Below are 13,482 nucleotides of genomic sequence, written 5' to 3'. Positions count from 1 at the left end.
CCCCTCCCCCCACTCCCGTCCCTCCTTGAAATATATGTTGTGGTGAGAGACTGATCCATAGTGTAGCTCAAGGCCTAGCCTAGGTTGAAAGGTGGCAGTGTGGTTGAAAGGTGGCAGTGTGATTGTGAGCTGACAAAGCCAAGTAAAGGATGTGGTAACAAATTGACCAGTAGCACAGCCTAATGTCTACAAAAAAAATCCAAATTGTGCCCAGAATGTAACTTCTACCTCTGACATTGTGTGCTGTGTTAGTGGGACTGAACTTCCCTATGACCTTAAGAGATGCATGTAGAGATTATATTAGTTGAAAGCCACCTTCTTTACCAAATTAATAAAGCTTAGTTTCTAAATGGTGTATATTTTGGCATGATCACGTGCTGGAAAGTAATGGTACACAATATTTATTTGAAAATTATCAAAGCATTTTAATTAAAATAAACTTTATTAACATTTTACATCTTCATTCTTAGTGTTTAAATATTTATTTCAAACATAGTCAACATGGCACTGACCACCTTTCTCCCAATGAGACACCAGGTTGTTGGTGTCATCACTGTAGAATGTTTGACTTTGTTGGCAGACCCACAGCTTCACCTCTGCTCACACCAATTCACCACTATCAAACTGAAGTCCTTGAAGGTGTTCTTTAGGTTTTGGGAATAGTTGAAAATTCAGTCAAACTGGGACAGTATGGAGGATGATCAATAGCAATGAATCAAAGGTGTCAGCCTGTTGCAGGTGCAAAAAAAGTTGTGTGTGGTCTATCATTGTCATGCTGAAGGAGAGGGTGCTCCACATGTGGATGAACTATTTGAATTTGTGTTCTGTTTTCTGAGGGTTTTCTGACGTGCTGACACGGTTAAATAACACACACGTTACACACTGCAGTTCAGAACTCTCCAGCAGGAGGGCGCTACATATTGTGTCAGCGAAGTTGTAACATCAACAGAGTAATATGTATGACAACTGACATGAAGAACAGAATCAAAGCTTAGGAGGAATTATTTTCTGGTACACCCTTGTAGTAATTTGATGCAATTGACAATTGCCTCAAATGTTGCAGAATGGTTCTCTTGGCATTGCCCAGCATCCATTTGGAAGCCATAATACTATATCCATAACATCAGCCAAAACATTATAACTACTGATCTGCTGTCAGTATAAACTTATCCAGGGAATAGCACCTCACCTTGTCTTCTAGTCACACACACACGGTGCATGGAGTATCAGTGAGCATGCTGTCTGGGTGTAAAATAGGGAATGCACACAATTTGAGTTCGACTGAGAGCAGATTTTGATGGCCTGAAGGCTGCGAATGAGCATTTTGGAAGCTGCACAGCTTGCTGAGCGTTTGAGGAGTGCTGTGGCAGTTTTCTTCAACACATGGCAAAACACAGGTGAAACCATGTCCAGACATTATGGGGGTTGGGCAAGTACCACTCATGAGAGGTGGTACACATCATAGGCTAGGCAGACTGGTAAAAATAGACAGGCAGAAAATTGTGGCATAACTAACATGCAGCATTGATGCTGGGCAGAGTAAAAGTGTGTCTGCATGCACAATGCTCCAAACACTCCTAATGATGAGTCTGTGCAGCTGATGACCCATGAATGTGCCATTGTTAACGTCATGACATCGACAACTACAACTGAAATAGGCATGTAACTATTGGCGTTGGATGTTGGCGCAATGGGAGAGCACTGCATGGTCTGATGAAGCCTGATACCTTCATCATGCCTTTGGGAGGATGTGTTTCTTGTTGTGATCTTCAGTCCTGAGAATGGATTGCTGCAGCTCTCCATGCTACTCTATCCTGTGCAAGCTGCTTCATCTCTGAGTAACTACTGCAACCCACATCCTCCTAAATCTGTTTAGTGTATTCATGCCTTGGTATCCCTCTGATTTTTATGCTCTGCCCTTTCCTCTAGTACTAAATCAGTGATCCCCTGATGACTCAGAATGTTTCCTGCCAATCGATTCCTTCTTCTAGTCAAGTTCTGCCACAAATACCTCTTCCCCCCCCCCCCCCAATTCTATTCAGTATCTCCTTATTAGTTATGTGATACAGCCATCTAATCTTCAGCATTCTCCTACATTTCAAAAGCTTCTGTTCTCTTCTCATCTAAGTTATTTATTGTCCACGTTTCACTTCCATACATGGGTACACTCCATACCAATACTTTTAGAAAAGACTTCCTGACTCTTAAATGTATACTTTAACAAATATCTCTTATTCAGGAATGCTTTCCTTGCCATTGCCAGTCTACATTTTATATCCTCTCTACTTCGACCATCATCAGTTATTTTTCTACCCAAATAGCAAAACTCATCTACTACCTTAAGTGTCTTATTTCCTAAACTAATTCCATCATCATCACACAATTTAATTAGACTACATTCCATTATCCTTGTTTTGCTTTTCTTGATGCTCATCTTATATCCCCTTTGAAGGCACTGTTCATTCTGTTGAACTGCTCTTCCAGGTCCTCTGCTGTCTGTTAGAATTACAATGTTGTCAGCAAACCTCAAAGTTTTTATTTGATCTTCGTGGATTATAATGCCTTCTGAAAATTCTTCTTTTGTTTCATTTATTGCTTGCTCAATATACAGAGTGAACAACACTGGGGTTGGGCTAAAACCCTGTCTCACTCCGTTCCCAACCACTGCTTCCCTTCCATGCTCCTCGACTTTCATAACTGCCATCTGGTTTCTGTACAAATTGTAAATAGCCTTTTGCTCCCCGTGTTTGATGACTGCCATCTTCAGAATTTGAAAGAGTATTCCAGTCAACATTGTCAAAAGCTTTCTTTAAGTCTACAAATGCTGGAAATGTAGGTTTGCCTTTCCTTAATCTATCTTCGAAGGTAAGTCGTAGGGTCAGTATTGCCTCATGTATACCAGCATTTCTATGGAATCCAAACTAATCTTCCCTGAGGTTGGCATCCACCATCTTTTCCATTCATCTGTAAAGAATGCGTGTTAGTATTCTGTAGCTGTGACTTATTAAACTGATAGTTCGGTAATTTTCACACTTTTTTTTTATTGCAATTATATTCTTCTTGAAGTCTGAGGGTATTTCACCTGTCTCATACATCTTGCTCACCAGATGGCAGAGTTTTGTCAGGGCTGGCTCTCCCAAGTATATCAGTAGTCTTATTGGATGTTTCTACTCCCAGGGCCCTGTTTCAACTTAGGTCTTTCAGTGCTCTGTCAAATGCAGTATCATATCTCCCATTTCATCCTCATCTACATCCTCTTCCATTTCTGTAATATTGCCCACAAGTACATTGCCCTTGCATAGACACTCTGTGTACTCCTTTCACCTATGCCTTCCCTTTGCTTGTAACTGGTTTTCCATCTGAGCTCTTGATATTATTACAGGTGGTCCTCTTTTCTCCAAAGGTCTCTTCAGAATGCCAATAGGCAGTATCTATCTTACACCTCATCATATATGTCTCTACATCCTTAAATTTGTCCTGTAGCCATCCCTGCTTAGCCATTCTGCACTTCCTGTCGATTTCATTTTTGAGACGTTTGTGTTCCTTCTTGCCTGATTCATTTACTGCATTTTTATATTTTCTCCTTTCATCTATTAAATTCAATATCTCCTCCATTACCCAAGGATTTCTACTACCTTCATTTTTTTACCTACTTGATCCTCTGCTGCCGTCACTATTTCATCTCTCGAAGCTACCCTTTCATTTTCTACTGTGTCTCTTTCCCATGTTTTTGCAAATGGTTCCATAGTGCTCTCTGAAATTCTCTATAGCCTCTGATTCTTTCAGTTTATCCCGATCACATTCTTAAAATTCCTACATTTTTGCAGTTCATTCAGGTCTGCATAGATGTCTGCCTATTACACATTAAAACCATCTTCAACTGTCAGCCGTATCTGTCAGTCAAGAGACTAGATTGGCGTGCATGCTTTTGTACTGCATGTGTCACTTCACATTTCCACTTCACTATCACATCGAAAACAGTGGACCTAGGGACGCTCAGGACTAAGGAAATCATATACAGATGCACACAAGTGACACCCAATCACTGAGCGCATTTGATGTCAACGAATTCCGCAGAACACCCCATTGTGCTCTCTCGTGTTGTCTAATGGCTGCTCAGGTCGCAGATATGGAGTGCCAGGCAGTATGTAGCAGCATATTGCACCTAATATGAAAAAGTGTGTTTCTGGCGGTGACCGGATACTTTTGAGCACATAGTGTATGATGAAGATATGCCCTGTCCAAAATTCTAACAGATGGCATTCTCTTACATTCCTTGTCCACATTCCATATCCACCCACTAATTTTCCTCCTCTGCCTCGCCTCTTCCTCCTCTGCCTCGCCTCTTCCTCCTCTGCCTCGCCTCTTCCTCCTCTGCCTCGCCTCTTCCTCCTCTGCCTCGCCTCTTCCTCCTCTGCCTCGCCTCTTCCTCCTCTGCCTCGCCTCTTCCTCCTCTGCCTCGCCTCTTCCTCCTCTGCCTCGCCTCTTCCTCCTCTGCCTCGCCTCTTCCTCCTCTGCCTCGCCTCTTCCTCCTCTGCCTCGCCTCTTCCTCCTCTGCCTCGCCTCTTCCTCCTCTGCCTCGCCTCTTCCTCCTCTGCCTCGCCCCCCTGCGGGTCCGGGGATTAGAATAGGCCCGCGGTATTCCTGCCTGTCGTACGAGGCGACTAAAAGGAGTTTCAACCGTTTCGGCCTTCCATTTGATGGTCCCCCTTGGGGTTTCACCTCCATTTTTCAAAATTCTACAGAAGTATGAGCCTTTTGGGGAAGGACACCTTACATGGTGTACCACTAGTCCTAAGTGCACTAAGACCTTGGCACTCAGCATTGCACTGGCGTTGTAACCATACCCACTATTCCTCAAATTGGGTCTCAACGCGTGATGGGTTGTCCAAGTTACGCCCATCGTGCATCTCCATCTGCACCAGCGATCATGATGGACTTTCCATGGCACCAGAAATCCAGCACGGTAGCCAGCCCGTTGTGGTGGGGTCGTCATGTACCCTCTAGGTTGTAGCCCCCTGACAACACAGGGATCGTACTGCCGATACCTGAGCTGCACCCTCCCCACGTCGGCCAAGGAGTAGATGCTCGTCTCCTTGGGGCATCAGGACTCCCAGCAATGGTCATCCTGCCAGGTGGCCCTTGCTGCGGCTGGGTGGCGCCCGTGGGGAGAGCCCCTGGTCGGAGTGGGTGGTATCGGGGCGGACGTTTCGCAGATGAAACATCAACATGTATCAGGTCGCTCTGCGGCCAAGTCTTTCAAAAGAAAAGGTACCGTTTCTAGTTCTGGTTCTCCTGCCCTTTCCCCCTTGGCCACTCCATGGGAGGAGGGACAGAGCCGCCGGCTTGGGGCGAAGTACTTCCCCCGCTATTTGGTCTGTTCTCGAACCGATGGGGGGACGTTCGCCACCTCCAAGCCCATGTTCTTTGTTCACCACATTGAGGACGTCTTCGGGGAAATCGAGGCTCTCAGCAAGATGCGTTCAGGGTCCGTTCTTCTCAAGACCACCTCCGCCACACAGTCGGCGGCACTCCAGGCGTGCGACCGCCTAGGGGACATCCCAGTATCCATTGTCCCACATCTGGCACTAAATAGGACGCAGGGGGTTATTTTTCATCGTGACCTGCTACAATCTGATGAGGAGCTCAGGGCCAACCTGGAGCGCCGAGGCGTGCATTTCGTCCGGCGAGTCCAGCGCGGCCCCAACGACCGTCGCATCGACACCGGGGCCTTTATCCTCGCCTTCGAGGGGGACGTTCTCCCGGAGAAGGTAAAGGTGATGTGCTACCGGTGTGACGTGCGCCCTTACGTCCCGCCTCCTATGCGCTGTTTTAGGTGTTTGCGCTTTGGGCACATGTCATCACGGTGTGAGGCTGAGCCCCTTTGTGGCGATTGTGGACGTCCTCTTCGTGAGGAACATACATGCACCCCACCACCTCGGTGTGTTAATTGTCCTGGCGTCCACTCGCCTAGATCCTCAGACTGCCCCGCATATCAGAAGGAGAAGAAGATACAAGAAATCAAAACTTTGGATCGGCTCTCTTGTTCTGAGGCCCGGAAGAAGTACGACCGCCTCCATCCCGTGTCATTGACCACTTCGTTCGCCTCAGTTGTGTCCACTCCTTCTGCGGTATCCTCACCCCTATCCTGTCCCCCCTCCGCCTCCTCCGCCCATCAGGGGGCTCTGCCTCCGCCTCCCAAATCCCTCCCTTCCAAATCCTCCTCCCCCGTGGCCCCCACCCCCTCTGCCCCAGGGGCCACCCTTCCTCCTCCTCCTCCTCCTCCTCCTCCTCCTCCTCCTCCTCCTCCTCCTCCTCCTCCCCCCACGCCACCTGAGAAGCGATCCTCTTCTCAGGCGTCCATCGGGGCAACGTTCCGGACCCCAGCTTCCGAGGTCCGGCGTTCCAAAACGGACCCCACGCGTGAGGACCTTCTTCGGGTCCAGCCCACCATCCCTGTGCCTCCTCGGCCTTCCAAGAAGGCCTCCAAGAAGAAGTCTCTATCCCCCTCTCCACCCCGGCGCATTTCGTCTGACGCTCCATCCGTGAGTCGCTGCTCCCGGCCGTCCTTAGTTTCGCCGGGACGCTCTGCTGCCAGGCGCTCCGCCGGCCTTTCGTCGGCAAATGATGCGGCCCCTCCTACACAACCAGGGACAGCGGCCGCGGCTGGTGACGAGTCGATGGAACCGGATCCGCCTCCCGTCGGTTGTAGCGTTGTTCCCTCGCAACCTGGCCCTCCGCGGCCGTCGAGGTGACCAGCTCTTCCCTCGTCTCGTTCCCCCAACCTTTTGACTAGCGATGGCGTTGTTTCATTGGAACATAAGAGGTATTCGATCTAATCGGGAGGAATTACAACTGCTCCTCCGCCTGCACTGTCCGCTCGTCCTTGGTCTCCAGGAAACCAAGTTGCGCCCGACTGACCGTATTGCCTTTACTCACTATACCTCGGAGCGGTATGGCCTCACCCCTGTGGACCGTATCCCAGCTCATGGTGGGGTCATGTTGCTCGTTCGGGACGATGTTTATTACCATCCCATCCCATTGACCACCCCACTCCAAGCAATAGCTGTCCGCATTACCCTTTCTGCATTTACTTTTTCTGTTTGTACCATCTACACTCCACCGTCATCTGCTGTTAGTCGGGCTGACATGATGCACCTGATCGTTCAGCTTCCCCCGCCGTTCTTATTGTTTGGCGACTTCAATGCCCATCATCCCCTTTGGGGCTCTCCTGCATCCTGTCCAAGAGGCTCACTCTTGGCGGATGTCTTCAACCATCTCAATCTTGTCTGCCTCAATACCGGCGCCCCGACTTTCCTCTCGGACTCTACTCATACCTACTCCCACTTGGACCTCTCGATCTGTTCTACCACTCTTGCCCGTCGGTTCGAGTGGTATGTCCTTTCTGACACCTATTCGAACGACCCTTCCCCTGTGTCGTTCGTCTCCTGCACCACACCCCATCCCCACGTCCTTCGTGCTGGAACATACCGAAAGCTGACTGGGGACTTTACTCCTCCCTGGCGACCTTTCCGGACCACGATTTTCCCATTTGTGACAGTCAGGTCGAATACCTCACGGCTGTTATAATCAATGCTGCCGAACGTTCCATTCCTCGTACTACTTCTTCTTCACGTCGCGTTTCCGTCCCCTGGTGGAACGAGGCTTGTAGGGACGCTATCCGTGCTCGACGACGTGCTTTACGCACCTTTCGCCGCCATCCTACGTTGGCGAATTCTATTGAATACAAACGACTCCGAGCGCAAAGCCGTAGAGTCATCAAAGACAGCAAATAAGCTTGTTGGGCCTCTTTCACCAGCTCCTTTAACAGTTTTACTCCCTCTTCCGTCGTTTGGGGTAGCCTGCGCCGGCTGTCGGGCATTAAGGCCCACTCCTCAGTACCTGGCCTGACCTCGGGTAATGAGGTCCTTGTTGATCCTGTGGCTGTCTCCAACGCCTTTGGCCGCTTTTTCGCGGAGGTTTCAAGCTCCGCCCGTTACCATCCTGCCTTCCTTCCCAGGAAAGAGGCAGAAGAGGCTCGGCGACCTTCCTTCCACTCGCTGAATCTGGAAACTTATAAAACCCTTTTATTATGCGGGAACTCGAACGTGCGCTTGCACTGTCCCGGTCCTCTGCTCCGGGGCCAGATGCCATTCACGTTCAGATGCTGGCACACCTTTCTCCGGCGGGCAAAAGCTTCCTTCTTCGTACCTACAGTCGCGTCTGGACCGAAGGTCAAGTCCCCATGCGTTGGCGTGACGCCGTTGTTGTTCCTATACCCAAACCCGGGAAGGATAGACACCTTCCTTCTAGTTACCGCCCCATTTCTCTTACAAGCTGTGTCTGTAAGGTGATGGAGCGCATGGTTAATGCTCGGTTAGTCTGGATTCTTGAATCTCGATGACTACTTACTAATGTCCAATGCGGCTTTCGTCGCCGCCGCTCCGCTGTTGACCACCTTGTGACCTTGTCGACATTCATCATGAACAACTTTTTGCGAAGGCGCCATACGGTAGCCGTGTTCTTCGACTTGGAGAAGGCTTATGATACCTGTTGGAGAGGAGGTATCCTCCGCACTATGCACAGGTGGGGCCTACGCGGTCGCCTGCCCCTTTTTATTGATTCCTTTTTAACGGAACGAAAGTTTAGGGTACGTGTGGGTTCCGTATTGTCCGACGTCTTCCTCCAGGAGAAAGGAGTGCCTCAGGGCTCCGTCTTGAGCGTAGCCCTTTTTGCCATCGCGATCAATCCAATTATAGATTGCATTCCACCTAATGTCTCAGGCTCTCTCTTTGTCGATGACTTCGCGATCTACTGCAGTGCCCAGAGAACATGCCTCCTGGAGCGCTGCCTTCAGCGTTGTCTAGACAGCCTCTACTCTTGGAGCGTGGCAAATGGCTTCCGGTTCTCTGAAGAGAAGACGGTTTGTATCAACTTTTGGCGATATAAAGCATTCCTTCCGCCATCCTTACATCTCGGTCCCGTTGTTCTCCCATTCGTGGACACAACTAAGTTTCTAGAGCTCACGTTGGACAGGAAACTTTGTTGGTATCCACATGTCTCTTATTTGGCGGCCCGTTGTATACGTTCCCTTAATGTCCTCAGAGTTCTTAGCGGTTCATCTTGGGGAGCGGATCGCACTGTCCTGCTTCGCTTGTATCGGTCCATAGTCCGATCGAAGCTGGATTATGGGAGCTTCGTCTACTCGTCCGCTCGGCCCTCCCTCTTACGCCGGCTCAACTCCATCCACCATCGGGGGATACGTCTTGCGACCGGAGCCTTCTACACTAGTCCTGTCGAGAGTCTTTATGCTGAAGCTGCCGAGTTACCATTGACCTACCGGCGCGACGTACTGCTGTGTCGGTATGCCTGCCGGCTGTTGTCTATGCCCGACCACCCCTCTTACGAGTCCTTCTTCGCCGATTCTCTCGACCGTCAGTACGGGTTGTATGTGTCTGCCCTGCTGCCCCCTGGAGTCCGCTTCCATCGCCTGCTTCAACAATTGGATTTTGCCCTCCCTACCACCTTCAGAGAGGGTGAGAGCCCGACACCACCTTGGCTCCTATTTATCTCGACCTCAGCTCACTCCCGAAGGAGGGTACTCCGGCTGCAGTGTATTGCTCATGGTTTGTCGAACTTCATGCTCGACTTGCCGGTCACACCTTTATTTACACCAATGGCTCCAAAACTGACGACGGTGTCGGCTGTGCCTTTGTCGTCGGGGCCGCCACCTTTAAATACCAGCTCCTCGACCAATGTTCCAGCTTTACGGCCGAGCTTTTTGCTCTCCATCAGGCCGTTCAGTATGCCCGCCGCCACCGCCATTCATCGTATGTACTCTGCTCTGACTCACTCAGTGCTCTTCAGAACCTTGGAGCTGCCAATCCGGTCCATCCCTTGATTCAACGGATACAGCAGTCCCTCCATTCTTTCGCTGATAATTGTGGTTCTGTCAGCTTTCTGTGGGTTCCCGGACATGTAGGAGTGCCTGGGAATGAGGCTGCGGATGCTGCAGCCAAGGCTGCAGTCGTCCTGCCTCGGCCAGCCTCCCATTGTGTCCCATCATCTGACGTTCGTGGGGATGTATGTAAGAGGCTTGTGTCGTTGTGGTGGGATGCTTGGTCATCCCTCCAAGGAAACAAGCTCCGGGCAGTAAAACCGCTCCCAACTGCTTGGACAACATCCTCCCGACCATCTCGGCGCGAGGAGGTCCTTCTGACCAGGTTGCGGATTGGGCATTGCCGGTTTAGCCACCGCTACCTGCTCTCCGGTGACCCAGCCCCGCAGTGCCCTTGTGGTCAGGCATTAACAGTGCGCCATGTTTTATTGTCGTGTCCCCGTTTTAGTCAATTTCGTGTTATCCTGTCCCTGCCATCTACTTTACCGGATGTTTTAGCTGATGACGCTCGAGAAGCTGCTCGTATTCTGCGTTTTATAACTTTAACTGGCTTGTCCAAAGACATTTAACCTTTTTACTTATTTTATCTGCATCTTTGTCAGGTCCTTCTGATGTCCCCCCATCCCCTTGAGTTTTAGCAGATTCCATGTGCTCTAACACCAGTGACTGGGCGCTAATGACCTCAGTAGTTGAGCGCCCTTAAACCCTACCCAAAAAAAAAAATCCTCTGCCTCGCCTCTTCCTCCTCTGCCTCGCCTCTTCCTCCTCTGCCTCGCCTCTTCCTCCTCTGCCTCGCCTCTTCCTCCTCTGCCTCGCCTCTTCCTCCTCTGCCTCGCCTCTTCCTCCTCTGCCTCGCCTCTTCCTCCTCTGCCTCGCCTCTTCCTCCTCTGCCTCGCCTCTTCCTCCTCTGCCTCGCCTCTTCCTCCTCTGCCTCGCCTCTTCCTCCTCTGCCTCGCCTCTTCCTCCTCTGCCTCGCCTCTTCCTCCTCTGCCTCGCCTCTTCCTCCTCTGCCTCGCCTCTTCCTCCTCAGCCTCGCCTCTTCCTCCTCTGCCTCGCCTCTTCCTCCTCTGCCTCGCCTCTTCCTCCTCTGCCTCGCCTCTTCCTCCTCTGCCTCGCCTCTTCCTCCTCTGCCTCGCCTCTTCCTCCTCTGCCTCGCCTCTTCCTCCTCTGCCTCGCCTCTTCCTCCTCTGCCTCGCCTCTTCCTCCTCTGCCTCGCCTCTTCCTCCTCTGCCTCGCCTCTTCCTCCTCTGCCTCGCCTCTTCCTCCTCTGCCTCGCCTCTTCCTCCTCTGCCTCGCCTCTTCCTCCTCTGCCTCGCCTCTTCCTCCTCTGCCTCGCCTCTTCCTCCTCTGCCTCGCCTCTTCCTCCTCTGCCTCGCCTCTTCCTCCTCTGCCTCGCCTCTTCCTCCTCTGCCTCGCCTCTTCCTCCTCTGCCTCGCCTCTTCCTCCTCTGCCTCGCCTCTTCCTCCTCTGCCTCGCCTCTTCCTCCTCTGCCTCGCCTCTTCCTCCTCTGCCTCGCCTCTTCCTCCTCTGCCTCGCCTCTTCCTCCTCTGCCTCGCCTCTTCCTCCTCTGCCTCGCCTCTTCCTCCTCTGCCTCGCCTCTTCCTCCTCTGCCTCGCCTCTTCCTCCTCTGCCTCGCCTCTTCCTCCTCTGCCTCGCCTCTTCCTCCTCTGCCTCGCCTCTTCCTCCTCTGCCTCGCCTCTTCTTCCTCTGCCTCGCCTCTTCCTCTGCCTTTGCCTCTTCCTCTTCCTCCTCTGCCTCGCCTCTTCCTCTTCCTCTTCCTCCTCTGCCTCGCCTCTTCCTCTTCCTCTTCCTCCTCTGCCTCGCCTCTTCCTCTTCCTCTTCCTCCTCTGCCTCGCCTCTTCCTCTTCCTCTTCCTCCTCTGCCTCGCCTCTTCCTCTTCCTCCTCTGCCTCGCCTCTTCCTCTTCCTCTTCCTCGCCTCTTCCTCTTCCTCTTCCTCTTCCTCTTCCTCTTCCTCTGCCTCTTCCTCTTCCTCTTCCTCTTCCTCTTCCTCTTCCCCCTCTTCTTCTTCCTCTTCCCCCTCTTCTTCTTCCTCTTCCCCCTCTTCTTCTTCCTCTTCCCCCTCTGCCTCTTCCTCTTCCCCCTCTGCCTCTTCCTCTTCCCCCTCTGCCTCTTCCTCTTCCCCCTCTGCCTCTTCCTCTTCCCCCTCTGCCTCTTCCTCTTCCCCCTCTGCCTCTTCCTCTTCCCCCTCTGCCTCTTCCTCTTCCCCCTCTGCCTCTTCCTCTTCCCCCTCTGCCTCTGCCTCTTCCTCTTCCCCCTCTGCCTCTTCCTCTTCCCCCTCTGCCTCTTCCTCTTCCCCCTCTGCCTCTTCCTCTTCCCCCTCTGCCTCTGCCTCTTCCCCCTCTGCCTCTGCCTCTTCCCCCTCTGCCTCTGCCTCTTCCCCCTCTGCCTCTGCCTCTTCCCCCTCTGCCTCTGCCTCTTCCCCCTCTGCCTCGCCTCTTCCCCCTCTGCCTCGCCTCTTCCCCCTCTGCCTCGCCTCTTCCCCGTCTGCCTCGCCTCTTCCCCGTCTGCCTCGCCTCTTCCCCGTCTGCCTCGCCTCTTCCCCGTCTGCCTCGCCTCTTCCCCGTCTGCCTCGCCTCTTCCCCGTCTGCCTCGCCTCTTCCCCGTCTGCCTCGCCTCTTCCCCGTCTGCCTCGCCTCTTCCCCGTCTGCCTCGCCTCTTCCCCGTCTGCCTCGCCTCTTCCCCGTCTGCCTCGCCTCTTCCCCCTCTGCCTCGCCTCTTCCCCCTCTGCCTCGCCTCTTCCCCCTCTGCCTCGCCTCTTCCCCCTCTGCCTCGCCTCTTCCCCCTCTGCCTCGCCTCTTCCCCCTCTGCCTCGCCTCTTCCCCCTCTGCCTCGCCTCCTTCCTTGCCCTTTACCTTCTCGGCCGCTGGTACTGCCCTTTACCTTCTCTGCCTCGGCCGCTGGCACTGCCATTTTCCTTCTCGGCCTCTTCCTTCTCGGCCTTGGCCTGTAAAACTCAACTGAAAACATGACGTAACACAGGGGCACAATGCCTGAACAACAGCATTATTGGAGATAGCCAAAGTGTCAGCATGAATCATAAATTTGGTGATCCACAGGATGGATTTCACCTGTTTTTAAATTCTAAATTGAAAGTTCAATTATAGCTTGAAGCAGTAACATATTTAGTAAGGTAATTTCCCAAATGAATTCCCTTCTCATCTTTGAAGGTGTCCTATAGCATTACTACTAATTGCAGCAGTTATCTTTTAGTGGGAGGATCTTGATCACCACCTATTGCTCCTAATTTGTCTAAATAAAGGCAGCTGTCCCTGTAATTGCAGAGCTAATGTAATCTGCTCAGAATAGAGATTACATTGTGGAATATCCCACAAGTGATTATCCCATTGGATCAATTGTGCCTGGATTGTATGTATTTGCTTATGGTGGGGCTGACAACTTTCTAAACACTCTGTTCTGACACAAGGGTCTCATGATCAGAGCTCAGTCAGCTAGTACAACATATACCTCATCGGTGCAGTTGGTACTAATCACCAAGGGGTTGTCCACACCGGCATGCAGACGAGCCACAAGTTCGGCAACACCGCCCTTACTACATGGAAGC

At 51.8% G+C, this 13,482-nt stretch overlaps 1 protein-coding gene across 1 annotated transcript in view; it reads right to left on the bottom strand.

Annotated features, from left to right (window-relative positions):
* LOC124770944 (trichohyalin-like) overlaps positions 1-13,482 on the bottom strand; it is a 53,069-nt gene that overhangs the window by 8,897 nt on the left and 30,690 nt on the right. Inside the window, exons 3-6 of the mRNA XM_047249243.1 lie at positions 12,773-12,864; positions 10,675-12,544; positions 5,276-5,302; positions 4,364-4,607 (exon numbers count right to left, since the gene is read on the bottom strand). Of these exons, the coding sequence (XP_047105199.1) occupies positions 4,364-4,607; positions 5,276-5,302; positions 10,675-12,544; positions 12,773-12,864 (2,233 nt within the window). The remainder of the gene's footprint in view (positions 1-4,363; positions 4,608-5,275; positions 5,303-10,674; positions 12,545-12,772; positions 12,865-13,482) is intronic.

The sequence above is a fragment of the Schistocerca piceifrons genome, unplaced genomic scaffold (genome assembly GCF_021461385.2).
Source record: "Schistocerca piceifrons isolate TAMUIC-IGC-003096 unplaced genomic scaffold, iqSchPice1.1 HiC_scaffold_846, whole genome shotgun sequence".
NCBI classification, from domain to species: Eukaryota; Metazoa; Arthropoda; class Insecta; order Orthoptera; family Acrididae; genus Schistocerca; species Schistocerca piceifrons.
Note: the sequence above shows the minus strand (reverse complement) of the source record. Positions and strands in the feature narration are given on the sequence as shown.